General features: G+C 47.2%; 1 protein-coding gene across 1 annotated transcript in view; it reads left to right on the plus strand.

The window, feature by feature from the left end:
- Window positions 1-18006, plus strand: part of Tmc3 (transmembrane channel like 3) — a 55869-nt gene extending 37863 nt beyond the window's left edge. The window contains exons 14-25 of the mRNA XM_051149311.1: window positions 543-652; window positions 3327-3405; window positions 4635-4883; window positions 5415-5543; window positions 6283-6350; window positions 7838-7966; window positions 10642-10752; window positions 11500-11625; window positions 12215-12293; window positions 13403-13445; window positions 15083-15338; window positions 17106-18006. Of these exons, the coding sequence (XP_051005268.1) occupies window positions 543-652; window positions 3327-3405; window positions 4635-4883; window positions 5415-5543; window positions 6283-6350; window positions 7838-7966; window positions 10642-10752; window positions 11500-11625; window positions 12215-12293; window positions 13403-13445; window positions 15083-15338; window positions 17106-17943 (2217 nt within the window). The 3' untranslated portion in view covers window positions 17944-18006. The remainder of the gene's footprint in view (window positions 1-542; window positions 653-3326; window positions 3406-4634; window positions 4884-5414; window positions 5544-6282; window positions 6351-7837; window positions 7967-10641; window positions 10753-11499; window positions 11626-12214; window positions 12294-13402; window positions 13446-15082; window positions 15339-17105) is intronic.
- The last annotated feature ends 226 nt before the right edge of the window (window positions 18007-18232 follow it).

The raw sequence follows: 18232 nt of genomic DNA on the forward strand, positions 1-18232 counted from the left end.
ACCTTTTTGCACACTTACAAAGTGGCAGACCTTTTAACATCTGCTCAGAAATCATTTCTTAATTTAGCTCAAACATCTTGGATAACAGCTTAAACTCCTATCTTCTGCCTAAGTCCAGACAAACAAGAGCCAGGCATGGCGCTCCAGATAATTAATCCCCAGCGTAGAGAGGGATATTCAATTACCTCTCTGCCTTCCCCTTTCTGATCGCAATAATCACAATTATTTCCATCCTCCACCCAAGGTCAGGGAGGTATAAATACAATGAGATAGTGGTTATCAAATGTGACAGAAATAGGACTGAAGCCCAGTCGGCATGCTTACGTAACCCTAAAGGAGAGTTCCAGAAAGGAACACACCATGATGGAGTGGTGGTAACCCTGGGGAAAAAAAAAGAGGGGGTATGGCTCAGAGACCTGGGGAGGTTTGTAAACAGGGGCTCAGTGTCCCCATGAACTACCATTCACATTGGCAGATGGCCAAATACAAAACCAGATGTGGATGAGAGAGCTGGGATGAGGAAGCACGTTCTCTCTCCGTAGGTGAGCGTGGTGGTCTCTCTTGTCACCATGCTAGCACCATCTGCCTTCGACCTCATCGCCGCCTTGGAGATGTACCACCCACGAACCACGCTGCGCTTCCAGTTAGCAAGGTATATAGATAGCATTCTGGTGGGAGGAGCCTCAAGGTGGCTCATCAGCCTCACGGTCCATCCACAGAGGGGCTGAATCCCTGCAGAGCTAAGGGCACGCTTCCTTTTCCTCCACACTTGGCATAGAGATTTCCCTAGGGGCATAGTGCAAGAAAAGCTGGGCGCAGTAGGAATGAAAGGAGAGGAGTCAGGGAAGGAGAGAACAGAATGGTGCAGACAACATAGATGGAGTTACGGGTAATGAAGAAAAGGAAGCAGAGAAAGAGGAGGAGGGATGGAGAGGAAGAAGGGGGAAGCCGACAGGAAAAGCAGATGCAGAAGAGCAGCAAGATGATGGAATGCATGTCTGGTTTCCCTCGTTATTGAATTCCCTCTGTGGTTTGACTCTGAGTGGTGAAATAGACCATCATTGTTTGCCAGACATGAGAAAGACAGCCTGTACTCCACTAGAAACTACCCAGCACAAGCTGTATAATGCTATGGGATATACCAAGACAGCCAGTGGATGCCACAGCAGATGTCATCAACAGATGTGGCCTAAGCAGACTGAGTCCAGGGGAACATCCCAAGACTGCCTCTGGGAGAGCTAGAGCCACATTAATGTCTACCAGGGGTTTTGTGGACATCTTTCTGAAAAATCTGCTTTTCTTCCCTGAAGTTCTGTCTCCTCCACTTTAGTTGATGTGTTGGTAAGCAGAGAGCATGGCATAGGGGACAGTGGAGCCCTGGTCACTTGCTCCCTACCCTGTCCACACTGTCTTCTCCATGCCATCCCACTGATACCTCGTGACACTCCCTAAACCTCAGACCACTCTAAGAAGGATTGCTTCCACTTAGGAGTAGATAGATACCTTCTGGAACAAGACACGGCAGTCAATATTTTTGATTCTGCCATCTTTGATTCTGCCATAATCCAAGCTCTAAGGGAGGACTGTGAAAATAGCCACAGCTGATAGAGCAAACAAAGGGCTGGGCTGTCAGCCAGCACTTGATTTACTAAAATAGGTGAGGGTATTGTTTGACTTGAAGACTCTAGTTCCCTGACTCCTAAAACCTTACAGCCATAAAGACAGAAAACCATCACTAGAAAGATCCAGAAGTTGACCAAAACCTCACAGCATGGGATAGACCTGGGCAAGCCTTGGGCCCCCACACCCTCACCCTGCTGCTTTCTGTTCCACTCTGCACCTCTCCAGCCTGGATGAGAAGTGCCTTCCTCAGTTCCTTCCTTGCCCACAGGCACTGGAGAGAATCAATTCCGTTATTGCATTTGGTGTAACGGCAATCCTATTACACAGATTGGCCTCGTTTTTCATATTCAAAACTAGAGAAACAGAGCCACGGAGAGACGTAACCCCAGACAAATGAGGCATAATTCTGGTAATAAGAGCAAAGCATATTATTTCAGGTCCATTACTCACCAGGAAACCATGATCCCTTTCATCTGAGATGCAGTGAGATCTCAAACAACAGCCCAGGCTCTGCCGAATGCTAGCTAATAAGGCCCTTTTTCCATCAGCACTCACCACGAGTACCACTGGCGGGGCCGTGGCCCACATAGGCGAGGCAAATGCTAAGAAAAAGCAAAGGGTGTCTCCTAGAGAAGTTGTCTGCCTACACATGGAGTCACCTGCATCCCGTAGAGATGATGGAGGCTGGCGCGGATGTCTGAATCATCATTTCTGTGTTGAAGTTATTCTCCTTAAGACACAGCTGCTTCCCTATTGCTGGAATAGAGTCCACGTTTGCACATCACTGGCCCAGCAAAGGGTCTGCCGAGGCTACTTTCCTTGCCCATCTTATTTCTTCAGCCAGGATCCCCTGTAAGACACAAGGCTCCACTGTGGGCAACGCCAGGATGTGTTTCCCAAATATCCCAGTATAAAAGAACAGACATTGTGTCTATAGTGATTGGCACCAACTGTAGCAAGCGATTCCACTCTCTGGCATCTGCTTGGGTGGGGTATGGTAGCACTGTCCCTCTGCGCTGCTAAGGAGCCCAGACAGTATTTCCAAGGATGAGTGCTGAGATCTCCAAGTGATGTGCTGGTCCTGTCAGCCTCATAGACTGAGCAACTCTCAGCACTCCACAGTTCTGTTCACTCCTCCTTTGACTGGGGAGTAAAACATAGACTTGCTGAGGACTTAGTGGAATGATGCTGGGTTAAAAACTCACAGACCAGAAAGCAAGCACCAGACATGCTATCACCCCACTGAACCCGTGTTCTTTTCTCCTGCACCGGTGTTTCAAACAGTCTGGTTCAGGCATGGCTACCATGGGATCGCCTGGGAAAGATGTAGACTCCAAGCCCCATCTACACTGCTAAAGCTAGATGTGTTTTGTCTTCATTTTTACACTATCGTGTGTGTGTGTGCGTGTGCATGATGTACGTGATCCATACATCACAAGGACAATCTGTGAGAGCCAGTTTTCTCTTTCCACCCTGTGGCTCGTGGAGATCAAAGTAAAAGGTCAGGCATGACCAGTAAGTGCCTTTACTCACTGAGCTATCTCACCTGCCTTATAATCTTTGGTTTTTCAGCGACACTCGGGTAACTCAAAGAAACCATCGTCTTCTTAGCATGTCCATGATGCTAGAACTTGCTGGTAGCTCTAGACTGCTGGTGCTGTGTGTTAGTGATCTTGTTTCTCAAGACAGCTTGTGGTTTTCAGGGTCCTGGTACTCTATCTAGGAAATCTCTACAGCTTGATCATCGCTCTTCTAGACAAAGTGAACAGCATGAACATTGAGGTGAGTGTCCCGATGGGACAGCACCTGTCATCACTACTGCATGGTATCTGTCATGGCTGCCTAGACTGTGTAGTACCTGCCATCCCTGCACAGACTGGACAGCCTTCCTCCCACTACTGTACAGACTGGACAGTCACCTGCTGCCTTGACTGAATGGTCACCCAACATCAAGGCCTAGATTGAACAGCCCCTGACCCATCACTGTCCAGACTGGACAGTCCCTTTTCATTGCTCCCCACACAGTGTCCCCATGCCAGTGTTGTCATCTTCTTTGTCCCATTTAGTGTTTATGTAAGTGTCTCATTTGGCATGCCCAAACCACTGTGGTCCTTTTAAGCTGTGGAGAGAAACTTAAGACCCATTTCCAAGATTAAAAAAAAATTAACAGTGCTGTTATGAGACTGTGAGCTGTTGCGTCCACACTTCCCTGGGCCATGCTATGTTATTTTTCATGGCTCCATCAGGAAAAATGGTTAGTGGCTCTTTCAAATAACTCCAGGAAGATGAGCAGGCCATAAGCTCATCAAGAATAGCTCAGTGTGAGCTCCAGACTCAACCTCACAGGGCAACTTTAATGTTCATTTCAACCTGCTCAGCCTTGGAGGACACCTTGAGTGGGAGTGGGTGGGGAAGCAGAAAGAGGAGCTTCCTGAGGGTCATTTACTCAAAGTGTACATAAATTTCAGGGCAGATAGGCCAAAGAGGCCATGGAGATCCAGGGCTTTGAAGTCACACAGACCTTTGTCCTGACCTGCCTGTCTGGAGCATTAACTTACCACTCATTGAAGTCCAGTGTCCTTGTGAACTTGACCTAAAATTCCCTTGAGGTTGAAAAGAGATGACTGTGTTCTATGAAAGAAATGAATATGGTGCTATGTCAAAACCATAGAACCATTTCTGATACTCATTAGGGAACAGTGAGCACTGTCTGTTTCAGCTGGTGTCTTGTGAGTGTGGCCAGCTGTACTCAAATGGTAAGAGGGAGGGAAGAATGAGAGGAACAAGAATTGAGAAAAAGAGAGACTAGAGGTGGGAAAAAGATAGAGTGTGGAGGGAAAGAGGGAGGAAGAGAGAGAGAGAGAGAGAGAGAGAGAGAGAGAGAGAGAGAGAGAGAGGAGAATGTGGTTATTCTAAAGCAATGCAGTGTCCTCCTTCATTCATCCAAGCTGGATTCCTACTTATAAACAGTAAACAACCTTTCTTTCTTCCTTCTCTGCACCCCCCAACAGGAAGCTGCTACTAAAAACATCACAAGCCATTGGGCAGATCCTTCCACCGTCTATGCCACCAGGACAGTGACCGAAGAAGGGCAATGGCCCACACCTGGGTCAGGAGTGGAGCTCAGGGGAAACACCAGCACATGGGGCTTGGAAGAGACAAGCACTCTGACTTCTACCATGCCACACACGAAGGCCAACAAGACGGTGCCCTACATGCAGGGCCCCCAAGGCCAGTGCTGGGAGACATATGTCGGCCAGGTGTTTCCCTCTGCCCCTTGGGAAGTCCCTTCAACATCTCACCCTGGCAACTGCCTAGGTCATTACGGTCCCTTTTTCATAGAAAAGGAATATGGAATCCAGTGAGGTTTTATTTTTTTATGTTCCAGCTCTCAAAATTAATCATGGTGATCAGAGCAAAGTAGTAACTAAACAAAGTCCTTTGTGAGATGCTGTCATCAACCTCATAGGCACAAACAGGGAAACTGAGGCACATGTGTTTGAGAACCTGTGTTTCAGAACCTCAGACCTTTGGGTCTTCCCAAGCTTTGTCTAGGATCTTGTGACCCAAATTCTAATTAACAGATATTTCTCTAAAAAGCCATGATGTAGTAGAACCCCTCCATCTGCCACTGTGCTAGATAACAGTGTGAAGGGAAAACATTAGAGGCCCCTGGCTCTGGCTCCGGGGAATGGACAGAGACAGCAGACCGGGGAGGACAACGGAGGATACAGAGGTGGGCGGGGCATGGTGGCAGCAGTGTATTGCAATGTGGCACCAATGCATTGCAGGAGATGCTGAAGCTGTCTGTCATTGACATGCTCTTCACGGTGGCCAGCATCCTTCTCATAGACTTCTTCCGAGGACTTTTTGTCCGCTACCTCAGTGACTATTGGTGTTGGGACCTCGAAAGCAAGTTTGTAAGTACAATACTGTGTGCTTGGGGAAGGTTCTAGAATTAGATCCATCTCCTTCTGTTGGCTCGCCTAGGAATCAGTCAGGCACATGTTAGATGGCTTTTTCTGAGAAGTCTACTTCTGTTCACCTCAAGTAGAGGGAAACAGACCCAAGAAGTGATTACCACTCAAGTCTAGCTTGGTGAACCTGTGGGCTTATTGGAGTTGCTTACAAGAGCCTGGGGGGAATGGTAACTTACAGACACGTGCGTGGCTCAGGCAGCTACTTCACTGAAATGCCTACCCCAGCCCAGGTGGTGACGACAGCAAAGCTTGCTGCACAACTTGCAGGCAGCTCCATGGAAGAGTTGCTTTTCTCTCTCCTTGTGAACTGCTCATGCAGCCTAGAGGAGGATCTTCTGAGCCTTGGACATCTCCTGAGCCTCTAAGTCTTGGCTTTCCTAAGTTGCCTGACCCTCCTCCATCCCGGAAGGGATGCTTCAGTTCAAGGAAACAGCTCCATAAGAGCATGGCCCAGGGAGTGAGGTAGAGATCCTCAAAGGGGGTTTGCGGGGGAAGAGGAGAGAGTGCGTACCACTGAGCTCTTGCCCTAGCCTTTCATTTCACCGCTTGCGGGGTGACCAGTAAGACAGTGACCTCTGGGTATCTGCACAAGCAAGGAAGTCCAAACAAGTGGCCATAATGGACCACTGTGCGCAAAGGACTTCATGACTTTCTTAATACGAATGCTTTTCTCTAACAGCCTGAATACGGGGAATTCAAGATTGCGGAGAATGTGCTACACCTCGTCTACAATCAAGGCATGATTTGGTAGGTATCAGAGCCACTTCCCAGCTTTGCTTCTGTGGTCTGGGCTAAGGTTTCAGTGAGCTCAGACAGACCCATGAATACATGCAGCCATAAGCAGCATCAGGAAAGGATATTGATAAGGGACTAATTCTCAGGTGAGGTGATTTTTTTTTTTTTTTTTATTAGTGACTTTTCTGAGGATTTTACAGGAAAGAGTGACAGAGGGAGTGGCTCCTTTTTAAACAACTTTTGGTCACAGCCCCCAGAGCATCTGCAGAGGGACAGGTGGAATCCCTTAGCTGGGAGGTCAGGTGAGCCAGGAAGAGGGGCTGCTTCTTGCCAGGAAGGTGTTGGGAACTCCGTACTTACACAGGAGCACTGAGAGCCAGGCCTGTCTTGGGCATTTCCCTATGGATGGAGACATCTGGCTTTACCTATGGGCCCACAAATGGTGCTGTAGCTCCAAATACTGTCAGACAAGGAAAAAGAGGAAGAGGCTTGGATATTCTATGCATGCAGAAAATACAGCCTGCACCATCAGTCACAGAATGCACTGGGAACCAGTAGTATATAAATCTCGTGTTTGAAACCATATATACTATTTATTTAGTATATGCTAGATCCCTGGAATGTTGAGCTAATTTTTACTCCAAGCCCCTCAACTGCAGTCACTGTATACAGTAAAAGGTAAGGGAACAGAGGCCCAGGAGACATGTCTGCCATAAAAAAGTAAACATTCGCTTTTAAAACCATTTTACTTATTAAACACTTTATTTTCCTGCCACTAAGTGTGAACTCCAAAGGGATGGGTTCAATTACATGTCCAATATAAATTGATTGAAAGCTAACGTGGAGGTCCTGGGTTTTTTGTGCACTGATATCTGCGCAGTGGTTGGGTGCCCTAGCTTGCCTGTGGGTAGTTGAGTTCTCTCAGCTCACCTCCTTTGATCTTTAAAATGTCCTCTTCTAGACTTTACTGGCAATATGTCTTTGAGCAAATTGATTAGTTTTCCATGCTTTGCCTTTCTGATCTTTTAACTTTGGTTATCTATCCTTCTTTTCACAATTCCAGAAAATTAAATAAGATAGAGGAGGGTGCTGAGACTAGGGGCCAACAAAGGGTCAACAAGGGTAGTTGACCTGTGTTGATTTGGTCAGAAACTCAGTAATTTATTAACTGAGTTCTTGTCCCAGACTTCCAAAGTCTAGGGTTTAGGCCAGGGCCTGGTTCTCCAGTGTCTGCTTCTCCCCAGAAGAGGCCTTTCCCTTTGCTAAACTAGGAGCAGAAGGACAAACACTTAGAAAGGACTATACCACAGCACAGCTACAGGGGCCTTGTCATAGCCCTGGAATGTGGAGACTGTGTCTCAGCTCTTTAGAGCTTTCTTCAGGTCCTGAAGTATAAGGTGTAAATGCAATGACTCAGATCCTTGCTCCACCACGGGGCCTCGGGTACATAGCCCTGAATGTGGACACACAGAGGCTGATTTGACCTTCTGCTGTTTCAGGATGGGGGCCTTCTTCTCTCCGTGCCTGCCAGCCTTCAATGTCCTCAAGCTTATCGGGCTGATGTACCTGAGGAGCTGGGCGGTGCTGACCTGCAATGTACCCCACCAGCAGGTGTTTCGAGCCTCCAGGTTGGTAGCAGTAGTGTCTGCCTTGGGCTGAGACTGTTTGTCCTCCGAGCATAGCTCTTCCAACAAGGAACCTCTTATCACAGTGTCCTTCAAAACCCTGCTGTTTCTCTGCTTGGTTTCCCCATGACGTCACTGCCTACGCCCCCCTTCCCCTTGGAATCAGTTTTTCTCCCGCTGAACCTCTTGGCATACATTTTTAAAACGCCTAAGTTAGAAATATCAGACTTGAACGTCACAGACTGAACACAAAGGTACAACCAACACTCATGGAGAGGCAGAATAGGAGTGATTCCCAGAATGCCCCATTCCTCCTTTGCAGTCATGCCTGATTTCCACAGAACTAGTAGGGCTTGTGTGGTTTTGTCATTTATGTAAAATGTGACACACTGAATGTGCTTTTTTGTGTTCAGGGTTTTTTTTTCCACTCAACATTATGTATTTCAGCTTCATGTCACTGAGCAAATACAAACACTGACCTGATTTCTTTATCTGAGCCATGGCCACTTCCAGCTGCTCACTGTAAAGGCTGACACCTCTGAATATTCTGCTAAGTGTCTTTTGTCAGGAGCATCCCACAAAGTATAATGCTGAGTTTTAAGACACATACACACTAGTTTTCATAGTTTTATAAAAGTTTGAATTGTTCTAGAATCCTGACAACATTCACTCTTTCCTGCATCTCATTGTAGCCACAGGGGTGAATTCATAGCACGTTTTGAATCCCATGGCTACAATACTTTGTCACAGTAGTTATCTGAGTGTCTGCCTGTCTCTATCAAACTTTTTTTTAACGTGACCTGGATAACAGTCTATTTATATTTTATCTTATGACCACACATTCATGGCTATGTTTGGATATATATGGTTTTATATGTTTACATGTAGTTATTTAATCTATTCATATTCTAAATACATATGTGTGGATGCTCATATGCATACAGTTTGGGGGGATAGAGACAGAGAGGGGCTTCACAGACCTTCTCTGTCAATCCCATTTGAACTGCTTTAACCGAATGCCTGAATCTGGGAAGTCTACAAAGTACATCTTTTGGCTTACTTTTCTGAAGGCTTGAAAGTCCATACAAGATGTCCTCTAGCGGAAAGAACAGGACTTCCTATGTGAAAACACAAAGACCAAAAGAGCAAATGGGATTAGGTGAATTTATATATCTTATGAGAATGGAGTCTTGATGGACCAAAGATCCCACAAAGGCAACCATGTGTCAGTGTGCACTGTGGAGAGTACAGACATTCGTACCTGCGAACCATATTTCATTCAGGACTTCTGGTTAAGTCTTTTTCGGCAGAGAATGAAAACAGTGGGAAAACCTTCAGACAGAGCAGTTGGACATCACTAGATGGACTATATAGAGGGCCCCATGTGCCAAATTGGTCTGAGCCACCATTGGGGAAGCCTGGGCAGCTGAAGGCCCTGATCCCAACCTGGGACTCAGGGACCAGGTACCAAGGCTTACCCAGAGAGAACATTCATTCTGAGCAATAAGGAGCAGAGAAATAAAGAAAATGAGAGTAAATGTGTACCAAGTCAGATGGTTGATGGTCATAACTAATAGACCTAAGAGGGGAGCTCAAGGCTGGCATCAGGAGACGGCGGCATTAGGTAAGGACCCGGCTGAGTGGAAGGCAGTCCTCAGGTTGTGATGAGTAGAGCTAGCTGGGGAGAAACCGTGCACAAGACAGTAGAGTCACTGCCTTCTTGGTTTACAGCTCACAAGTGCCCAGCTAGTGTTTGTAATGTGACTGGAAGCTTCTCTATGAAATCTGGTTTCCAGGTTTCTAAGCTGTGCATGCCTTTCACACACAGCACAGATAAATGTATGTCTCTCCCTTCCTCTCCCTTCCTCTCTCTCTCTCTCTCTCTCTCTCTCTCTCTCTCTCTCTCTCTCTCTCTCTCTCTCTCTATGTGTGTGTGTGTATGCAAGTGTTGTAGGAGGTTTTTCTCCTGTCCCTATGCTCCCAGAATAATGACTCATGAGACTCAATTATTATTTACAAATACCTAAGTCATATATCCAGGTTCTTCTCTGACTAGCTCATAAGTTAAAATAACCCATTTATACTAGTTTACATAACTTAAAATAACACATTTATACTAATTTATGTTCTGGCTGGTTACCTGGGCTCAGGTGCTGTGCACCCATTCTTCTCACGTCTTGCCAGCTGGAATCTCACATGTCTGGATCTCTCCCAGCCTTCTTCTGCCTTCTGGATGTCCCACCTATTTTCTGCCTCAGCCATAGGCCATAGGTTTTTTTTTTTTTTTAACTGACAGGTGTTGTATCCACACAATACACAAGAGATTTCGTCTACATGCAAGTGCATCTGCACATGAAGGTGCACATGTGCAGGCCAGAGGTGGATATCAGGCGTCTTTCTCAATTACTCTCCACCTTATGTTTTGCCTGTCTGGCCAGCGTCTCTCCCATCCCTGTCTCCTCGCTGTTGGGATTTCAAGCATGCTGCCCACTCCAGCCTTTTTATATAGCTGCAGGGGATCGAACTCAGGTCCTTATGCTTGTGTCACAGGCACTTAACCAACTGAGCCATCTCTCCAGGCCCCTGGTAGGAGGTGGTGGCTGCTTCCGGGTGGGTTATACGGAGGCGCCCACGTTGACTATGGAATGACTGCGGCATGATGTTTGGTCTTTCTGCAGATCCAACAACTTCTACCTGGCCATGCTCCTGTTTATGCTCTTCCTCTGCATGCTGCCAACTATCTTTGCTATTGTCCACTACAAGCCATCTCTGAATTGCGGCCCCTTCAGGTAACACACACAGGAAACCCAAGCAAGCAAATAGACAAATATAATATTTTTAAAAAGCAGAAAACGAAAGCATGGTGTGGGTCATTGTACCTATAATCTTGGTGTTTGGGAGGTCTAGGCAGAAGGGCTGTCAATAGTTTAAGGTCAGCTGGAGCTACCAAGTAAGACTCTGCCTCAAAACTGACAACTTACATACAAGTAACATACAGACTGAGCAGCTGTACTTGTGTATTTAGGGATCTATGTATATGCATGAGTTTGAAAGAGAGCAAGGAGGTACTTAAAGAGGGGTTTTGGAGGGAGAAAAGAAGAGGAGGGGAAAAGGAGCAGATGGCTGCATAGAAATCCATGTGGCTAAAACCAGGCTTTATTTGGAGACAGCCCATCTCAGTCTTCAGTCTACAGCATCTCACTGTAACTATAACGAAGTCCCACCTGTCCTCTCCCTCAGTGCCTAAAGCGGTTTTGACACAGGAACCCTTAGAGGTGTCTTCTATACTCCTTAAAAGGCCTGTGTATGCAAGTGTGATTAGAGGCCCCGCCTCCAGGCCTAGTGGGTAATTAGATGGCTACTTTATAGAACTTCTGGGAAAGTCTTGAATCTTTGCCATTTGGAGATTTGCTTCTTGTTTTTATAGCTGGTTTTGGAGATCAGCATATAGACATCCAAACATTTTTTGATAGGTCTTGAAACATTCCCTAGCCAAAAGCAGTCAAACCTGGAGTTACCTCTTTCCTTTCTCACAGCGGACAAGAGAAAATCTATGACATTGTGTCAGAGACGATAGAGAATGACTTCCCTGCATGGTTTCACGCTGTGGTTGGACACATCAGCAGCCCTGTGGTGATACTCCCAGCTGTACTGCTTCTGTTGTGAGTGATACACCTCCCAACCTCCAGAGGGCGCCATTCCTTCTGACCTGGGGGATACTAAACCTCCCAGCCTCCAGGGGGTGCCACACTTCAGAGTAGCACAAACCACCATGCCGCAGAGACAGCTGCATGGCTACTAATTCAACAGCACCTGGGAGATTACTGTGGCCACTATAAGGGGGCCGGACACTATTAGTACCAATATAGTATTCTGCAAAAATGTAGATAGATGATTTTGAAATATCATATTTCAGCTGAGAAGCTTAGGTTTATTAGGGCTTACAGAGAGAAGTGGAACCAATAGCCATGGCTTGACTGGTTGCGAGGTATCTACTGATTTTGGGACCTTGTTTTTATTGTCAGGGTGCAGAATTTAGAAGCAAAAGAAGAAAAAAAAAAAGTGAAGTTGCTCTATCCCCGTGGCCACGGGCTATAAGAGAGAAGGAAGATGTATTTTGGGTCAGGGGTCAGGGGTCAGTGAGTAGCCTACATCGAACCCAGCAACCCTCACTCCACTGCCACCTGAGCAGGACCTGAAAGCTGACCGTCAGTTGAAGCCCTCTCACTGTTCCATGTCCTTCCATCCCAGCATGCTAATCTACTACCTTCAGAGCATCGCGAGATCGCTGAAGCTCAGCAGCCAGCAACTCCGGATGCAGATCCAAAACGCAAGTATTGTGTGAGCTCAGCTCTCATCCATGCCAAGGTCCGCCCCGGCCCATACGCCTGCACCCTGTCCATCAGGAGAGTGCAAAGTAGTTCAAACCATGTCCTGTGGTACAGAGTGGCTATCCCCAAAGCCCGCCTCAAGTTATTTCTAAGACAGTGGCTGCTTTCATTTGCTGGGGGCAAGCCTGCTCACTTGAGTACTCTCTGGCTTCTCTGAATCCCCCTCCCTCAGTGTCAAGAGGAGGGCAGGAAGGCATCCAGGGGCTTTTTCTGAGCCCTGTCTATACAGCCTTTCATAACCCTGAGAGTCATACTTCCAGTCTGCTTCCCCCCCCCTTTTTTTTTTAAATCTTACTTTCATTTAACAAATAAACCAACCAACAAACCTTGTAGCCTTTTCACTAAGGGGAGAAAAGTAACTGCCCCCATAAATACAAGTTTATGTAAAAGGATAACAATCTAGCTTTGTGATATGTCAAGTTAGAAATCCATTTCCAGTTGCAGGGCATTTTGCCCATAGGTATCTCCCTAGTGGCTGATCTGTGTTTTCTTTGTGACTCAAGCCATTTCAGGCTGAGCCTCCCTAATCTAAAGATCTAAACTGCTTTAAGACCTGAAAGTCTTAAACTGTCAACATGAGGTCACGGGGGTAAAATTCCACTCGTGACACTCTTTTGTAAACAGACCTGTCAAAAATAACATTGTATAAAATCACCTCCGGGCCAAATGTACTTAGTACACCTGAAGTGAAAGGCATCTCATTTGAGATGTGGGTCTCAGCCTCAAAGAAACCAGAATATGAAACACTAAGGTTCCCAATCCTCCAGATACAGGATCCTCTGCTTGCCTTGGCAGGATCTCACACACCCATGATTTAGTTGTTCTTAGAGGAAACCCATCAGGGGGAAAAAAAAACCTTGGCTCTTCCATGTTTGCATTTATTCACTCAAATAACAGGCCCAGCTCCTATAGCCTGAGCGTTCTGTGCTCAGCAGGACCACCATGCTCAAGGTGTGAACAGTAGCACAGAAGTCTTTATCTCCTCAGAATAAAATGTTAACCGCTTCCCCTTAAAACCGAAGCAAACTGATTGTCATTCACATTTCAGACAAGATCGGAAGATAAGAAGAAGGTTGCACAGATGGTGGAGGGTAAGTGGATCTTAAAATACAAATGTCTGGTCTCTAAGTTGATTGATGATCACTTAAAGAAGGGACAGAGGGTCAAAACCGGTGCTGGAGTTGCAAGACTCACCGGGCACACTAAAGCAAAACCCATGCTGCGCACTGCTCCCAGCTTGCCCAAAGCTGGAACTAATTCCCACACCGCTGTAATCAGAAGGGGCTTTGGAAACGGGACAGAAAACTCTGTGTGGCAAAGTATAAAATGCTCAAGAGTGTTTATTTCACCATGTTGTGTATGTCATCGCTGACACCGCTCTCTTCCCATGTGAGCCCACCTCCCAAGCCTCTGCCCAGGCTCCCACATTCCTAAGTTCTGCCTTTTCTGGCCTAGCTCCCACCTAGTGATGCCAGCCAGGCAGGCCCAGCCACCAAAGCAGATCTTAAAGTAAAGACACAAAGCTGAAAACTCTCCAAGGCCATACCTTCTTTCCCTCTCATCAAGGAGAAGAGAAAGCCCCCAGAAGGAAAGGAGTGTGGTGAACAGATATCCAGTGTAGCTAGAAGGTCAGATTTTGGGGTGGGGGCACAGGTGCAGTTCAAATAAGAGTCAGTAGCTCTGCCCCTTGAGGCCCCTGGTAGAGCACACTGAGAGCCAGGATACTCAGTTGGTACCACTGGGCTAGCTCAGCCCACACTACCTGCCCCAGCATAAAACAAAATGGAACTCAAACGATCCCATGAGCCAGCCCCTGTAACTACTTTAAGGTGAACTATCTGGAAGAGAGCTCTCCTCCTCCAGGAGACTCAAGCCTGAGGGTCCACTCCATGTGGAGAAGTCACCAGGTGACAAGGTCACGCACAAAGTGACTGTGGTTTGTGCTATAAAACCTACTGTATCTGCTTTGTGTCAGCGAACTTTCTGTTGCAATGACAAATACATCATGTTCTTATAAAGACACAAAGGTGTGGGGCCGGAAAGCCACGTGAATCCCACCTCTGCCACCCTTGAGGTAGTCATGTAGCCTGGTAGCCAAGTTTCAGGTTGAACTTCCTATCTCCTTATAAGGACTTGTCCAGCTAGCACCTGAAATTTCCTCTTCATGCAAATAAAGCATTTCCAGCATGTTGGCCCCAGCCAATGATATACAATCACCCCCAAAATCCCTACGCACTCCCCAAGGTTTGTATAGCCCTTTATTCACTCCCAATCAAAAAACACCTCTCTCACTATCTCTGAGATGGCTGTTTGTCCTGGTCTCAATGACAGTGGATATCCTGTGTAACCCATCTGACCCGGATAAGCTGCATTGCTTCCAATCTAGCCCGGTGCACAATGGTGCCTGGACATCCCAAAGGAAAAAGCAGACTGGGGCAAAAGAATGGTTTACTTTGGCTCACAGTTTCAGGTCCCAATCTATGCTCTATCAGCCCCTTTGCTGTGTGTATGTATGCCAAGCAAACCTGTTCACTCATAGTCAGAAGCAGAAAGCGTTCTCACAATTACCTTAGAGCACACGACCGCTATGACCAGAGAGGACTTACCACCATGCCCTAGTCTTAAAGGCTCCACCTTCCTCTAAGAGTGCCAGGTAAGAGACCAAATCTTAGCATGTGGGTCTTGTGGGGAACCTGGACATGTCACCTGCTCTTCTCTCTGCCTGCAGCTCGAATCCAGACTCATGAAGAAAGCACCAAGAGGCTTCTGAAGGACAGTGACCTCATCAGCCAGCTGTCCTCAGCATACATGGCAACGCCCCAAAACAATGGCAACATGGTCAACTTTGACTCTCTGAGTAGCAAGAGTCTCAGGATGGAGACAGTCACAAGGCCCCTGCCCCAGAGCCCTGGACAAGTGTCCAGGGGCCCGTGCTCACCTCTCCCAAGTGGATCTACATCAAGGCCAGAGCAGGACACCAATAGGTGAGGGTGAACTCTGATGCAAAAAGAAACCAGCCTTCTTGAATGTGATGCCAGTGGTGGACCAGAACTACAGGAGGCCAAGGCCACTAAATTCCAGGTCTGCCTGGAGGAATCAGAGGGCAGGGATTGCTGGGACCCTGAGAATGTAGAAGTGGTGGGAGAGGGGAGCTCAAGATTTTTGAAAGCAGCATTGTCATGTAATCTGTAAGTATGCCTCCCTCATAGCCTAGTATGCATTTCTGTAGCCCTGGAAAGTAAGCTATCTTCTTAACAGTTGATATCCCAAGTCAGCATTTTAGGGTGCAGAAGCCCCCCGGCTGTCACCCTCAGTAGCCAAGGGAGGTCACCAAGACTTTTAAGAACCTGACTCAGGCCAAACTTGCATCTACCCAGGGATGAATTTCAGGAAGAGCCAGTTTATGAAGTAGAGTTGAGGTTAGTAAAGGCATTTTAATTCAGGCTTAAGTAGGAGGGTTAAGTGAAAGAGGGGTACACTCAGAAGGAAAAGTAAGATGCCCTGGGGAGCACCAGTGGGCTCCTCAACAGTCATAGCTCATTAGTTTCGCTTTGTTGATGTTGTTGCCCTTTGCTTGTGATAGTCTTATATAATAGGACTTTGGTGGGATTGAAGTCACTATATGCAAAGATTAATTAAGAGACTTCAATGAGATTCTGAGGAACACCTGACAGGATTACAGTTTACGAGGCAAAAATGTAGGTCTCAGGGACACAGAATGTCAGGATACCATCACTGGAAACAACGTGAGCAGTCTTGTTTGAGAGTCTCAGGCCTTGTCTAAGGGAGGAATAAGACTCTGTCCGAGGTCACATACACTCAGGCCTTATCCCTGGTTCCTTACTACACATGAACTATCTATGTATGAGATGAATATGGATCCCATGTCCTAACTGTCATAACCAGTGTTGAGTGGGCTGGAATTCCTGCCTCTCAGCTGGTGAGAGGCTCCAATTACACCCTGGGGTGAGGTGATGGGGTGAAGAGCTCATCCTCCTCTTCCCCCATGTCCCATAGCTTCCCTATCTGTCTACCTGGCCTCACTCTGTTTTCAGTCCTGGAACGGCATACGGTCTCTGCTTCACATGAGGACTGACTATGTTATTGGCAAGATCTTGAGGGTGTTACTACATGGGCCAAATGTTTCGGTGTCATCTTCAAGGAAAGGGGCAAACCCAGGATCCCAGAATGGGGGAGCAGCGCTGTGTTGAGCCAAAATCACAACCACAACTATGTTCATCATTTGTGGCACAGTAGACACCATGGAGATAAATATAAATTTCTCCCTCCTTTCTTCAAGCTTTCATACAACTTGAGATTTTGTTTTTAAGCAAGTTGTCTTCCTATCCTTGTAGTACCGTGACAAGGAGGGATCTAAGTCCTTCTTGGGAGATCACAGGGTGGGGGTAGAGAGCGTCAAGCCATACTCACTGATCCTTTGAGCAGGTCTGTTTCCCCCAAGTGGACACTCAAGGGAGTGTCTGAGAAGCTGGAGGGCAGGTTAGCCCACTAGAGCAACATTCCCAACATGAACTCCACAAACATTGGTCCGGTGAAAGGCTGCTTACAGAAGCAGTGATAGGCTATATTAATGAAGCCTGCCTTTCTGTGCACCCCCATGGCGCATTTCTTGTCACTTCATGGTGCTGAGATGTCCACTGCAGTTCACAGATCACCCTAGATGCTGTGGAATTACTGGATATGTGGAGGGAGACCAAGGCTATATCTACTTAGCTACTTCTGTCTTACAGGTATCCACGTGGGTCGTGTGCCAGCACCGGCAACCTCCACAAAAAGAGATCCTGCTCACCTGTGACACAGACACAGACCCTCAAAGACATCCGCTCTGAGCCTCTTTCCAGAAAAAACTTTCAGCCCATCAGACCTCCTTTCTGTGGACCTGAGGTCTCTGCCTTGATGACACGGGGTCACAGGCCCCGTGCTCCCAGATACTATGTTGTTAATGCACGTGACTTTCACAAAAAGACCCAGCCAGCTTTCTGGCCAGAAAGACATTTCAAGATAGATGCTTTTGGTGACATTGTAGAGCTTCAGCCCAGGAATGTGCAGCAGCAGTACATGTCCTGGGCCCCCGGCCAGCCTTGCTCTCCAGAGCTGAGCGAAGAAGACGAAGAGATGCCGAGGAGAGATTTGGTCCAACGGTCAATCCCCCCAGGCTCCCTGACAGATCTCCCTCGGGCTTCTTGTTTTTACAGGTCAGAAAGTGACAACAGAGACCCTGAGTACCAGCAAAGGGTGTACTATAGATCTGGGGATAACAATTTTGAAAGCCAGCTTGATAGGCCCACAATTATAAACAAAAAACCACGGTCCAGGAATGCCCGGTACCCACAGCATCCTCTGAAGGCCAGAGGCAAAGCCAAGTTCGAGCCATCCTTCACAGAATCTGATTCTGTGTCCGCAGCATCCAGCAGTGACCAGCAAAACAGCAACAATGACCAATACCTGCAGGTCCTGTCCAGCCAGGGCAAATGCCCGAGGTCTGCCAGCCAGCTGGGCAGGAGGAAGGCCAAGCCCAGGCAGGTGCTGCCCATGGATCTAAATGACCTAATTTGCTCAAATGTTTAGGCTTTCGGCTTCTTTCCACGTCCTTTCCTGAAGCTGGACCCCTTTGGAAGTATTGGGAACGCACGGCCCCACCCTTTCTAAAAGAGGTGACATGTCGCAGGGGTGGGGTCTTAGAGATCTGTGGTGCTTCTTTAGGCGTATGCACTGCTGCTGTCTGAGGTTCTGAGACCCTGAGGCTATAACTTCCTATTCACAGCAATGGTGAGCGAGTGACAATGCCTGGTGTGTCTTTAATGTCTTGCGCACATCACCACATCAGGCTGTCATTTCAAGAAAATGCCAAGCCTTT

This window comes from Acomys russatus, chromosome 7 (genome assembly GCF_903995435.1).
Source record: "Acomys russatus chromosome 7, mAcoRus1.1, whole genome shotgun sequence".
Taxonomy (NCBI): Eukaryota; Metazoa; Chordata; class Mammalia; order Rodentia; family Muridae; genus Acomys; species Acomys russatus.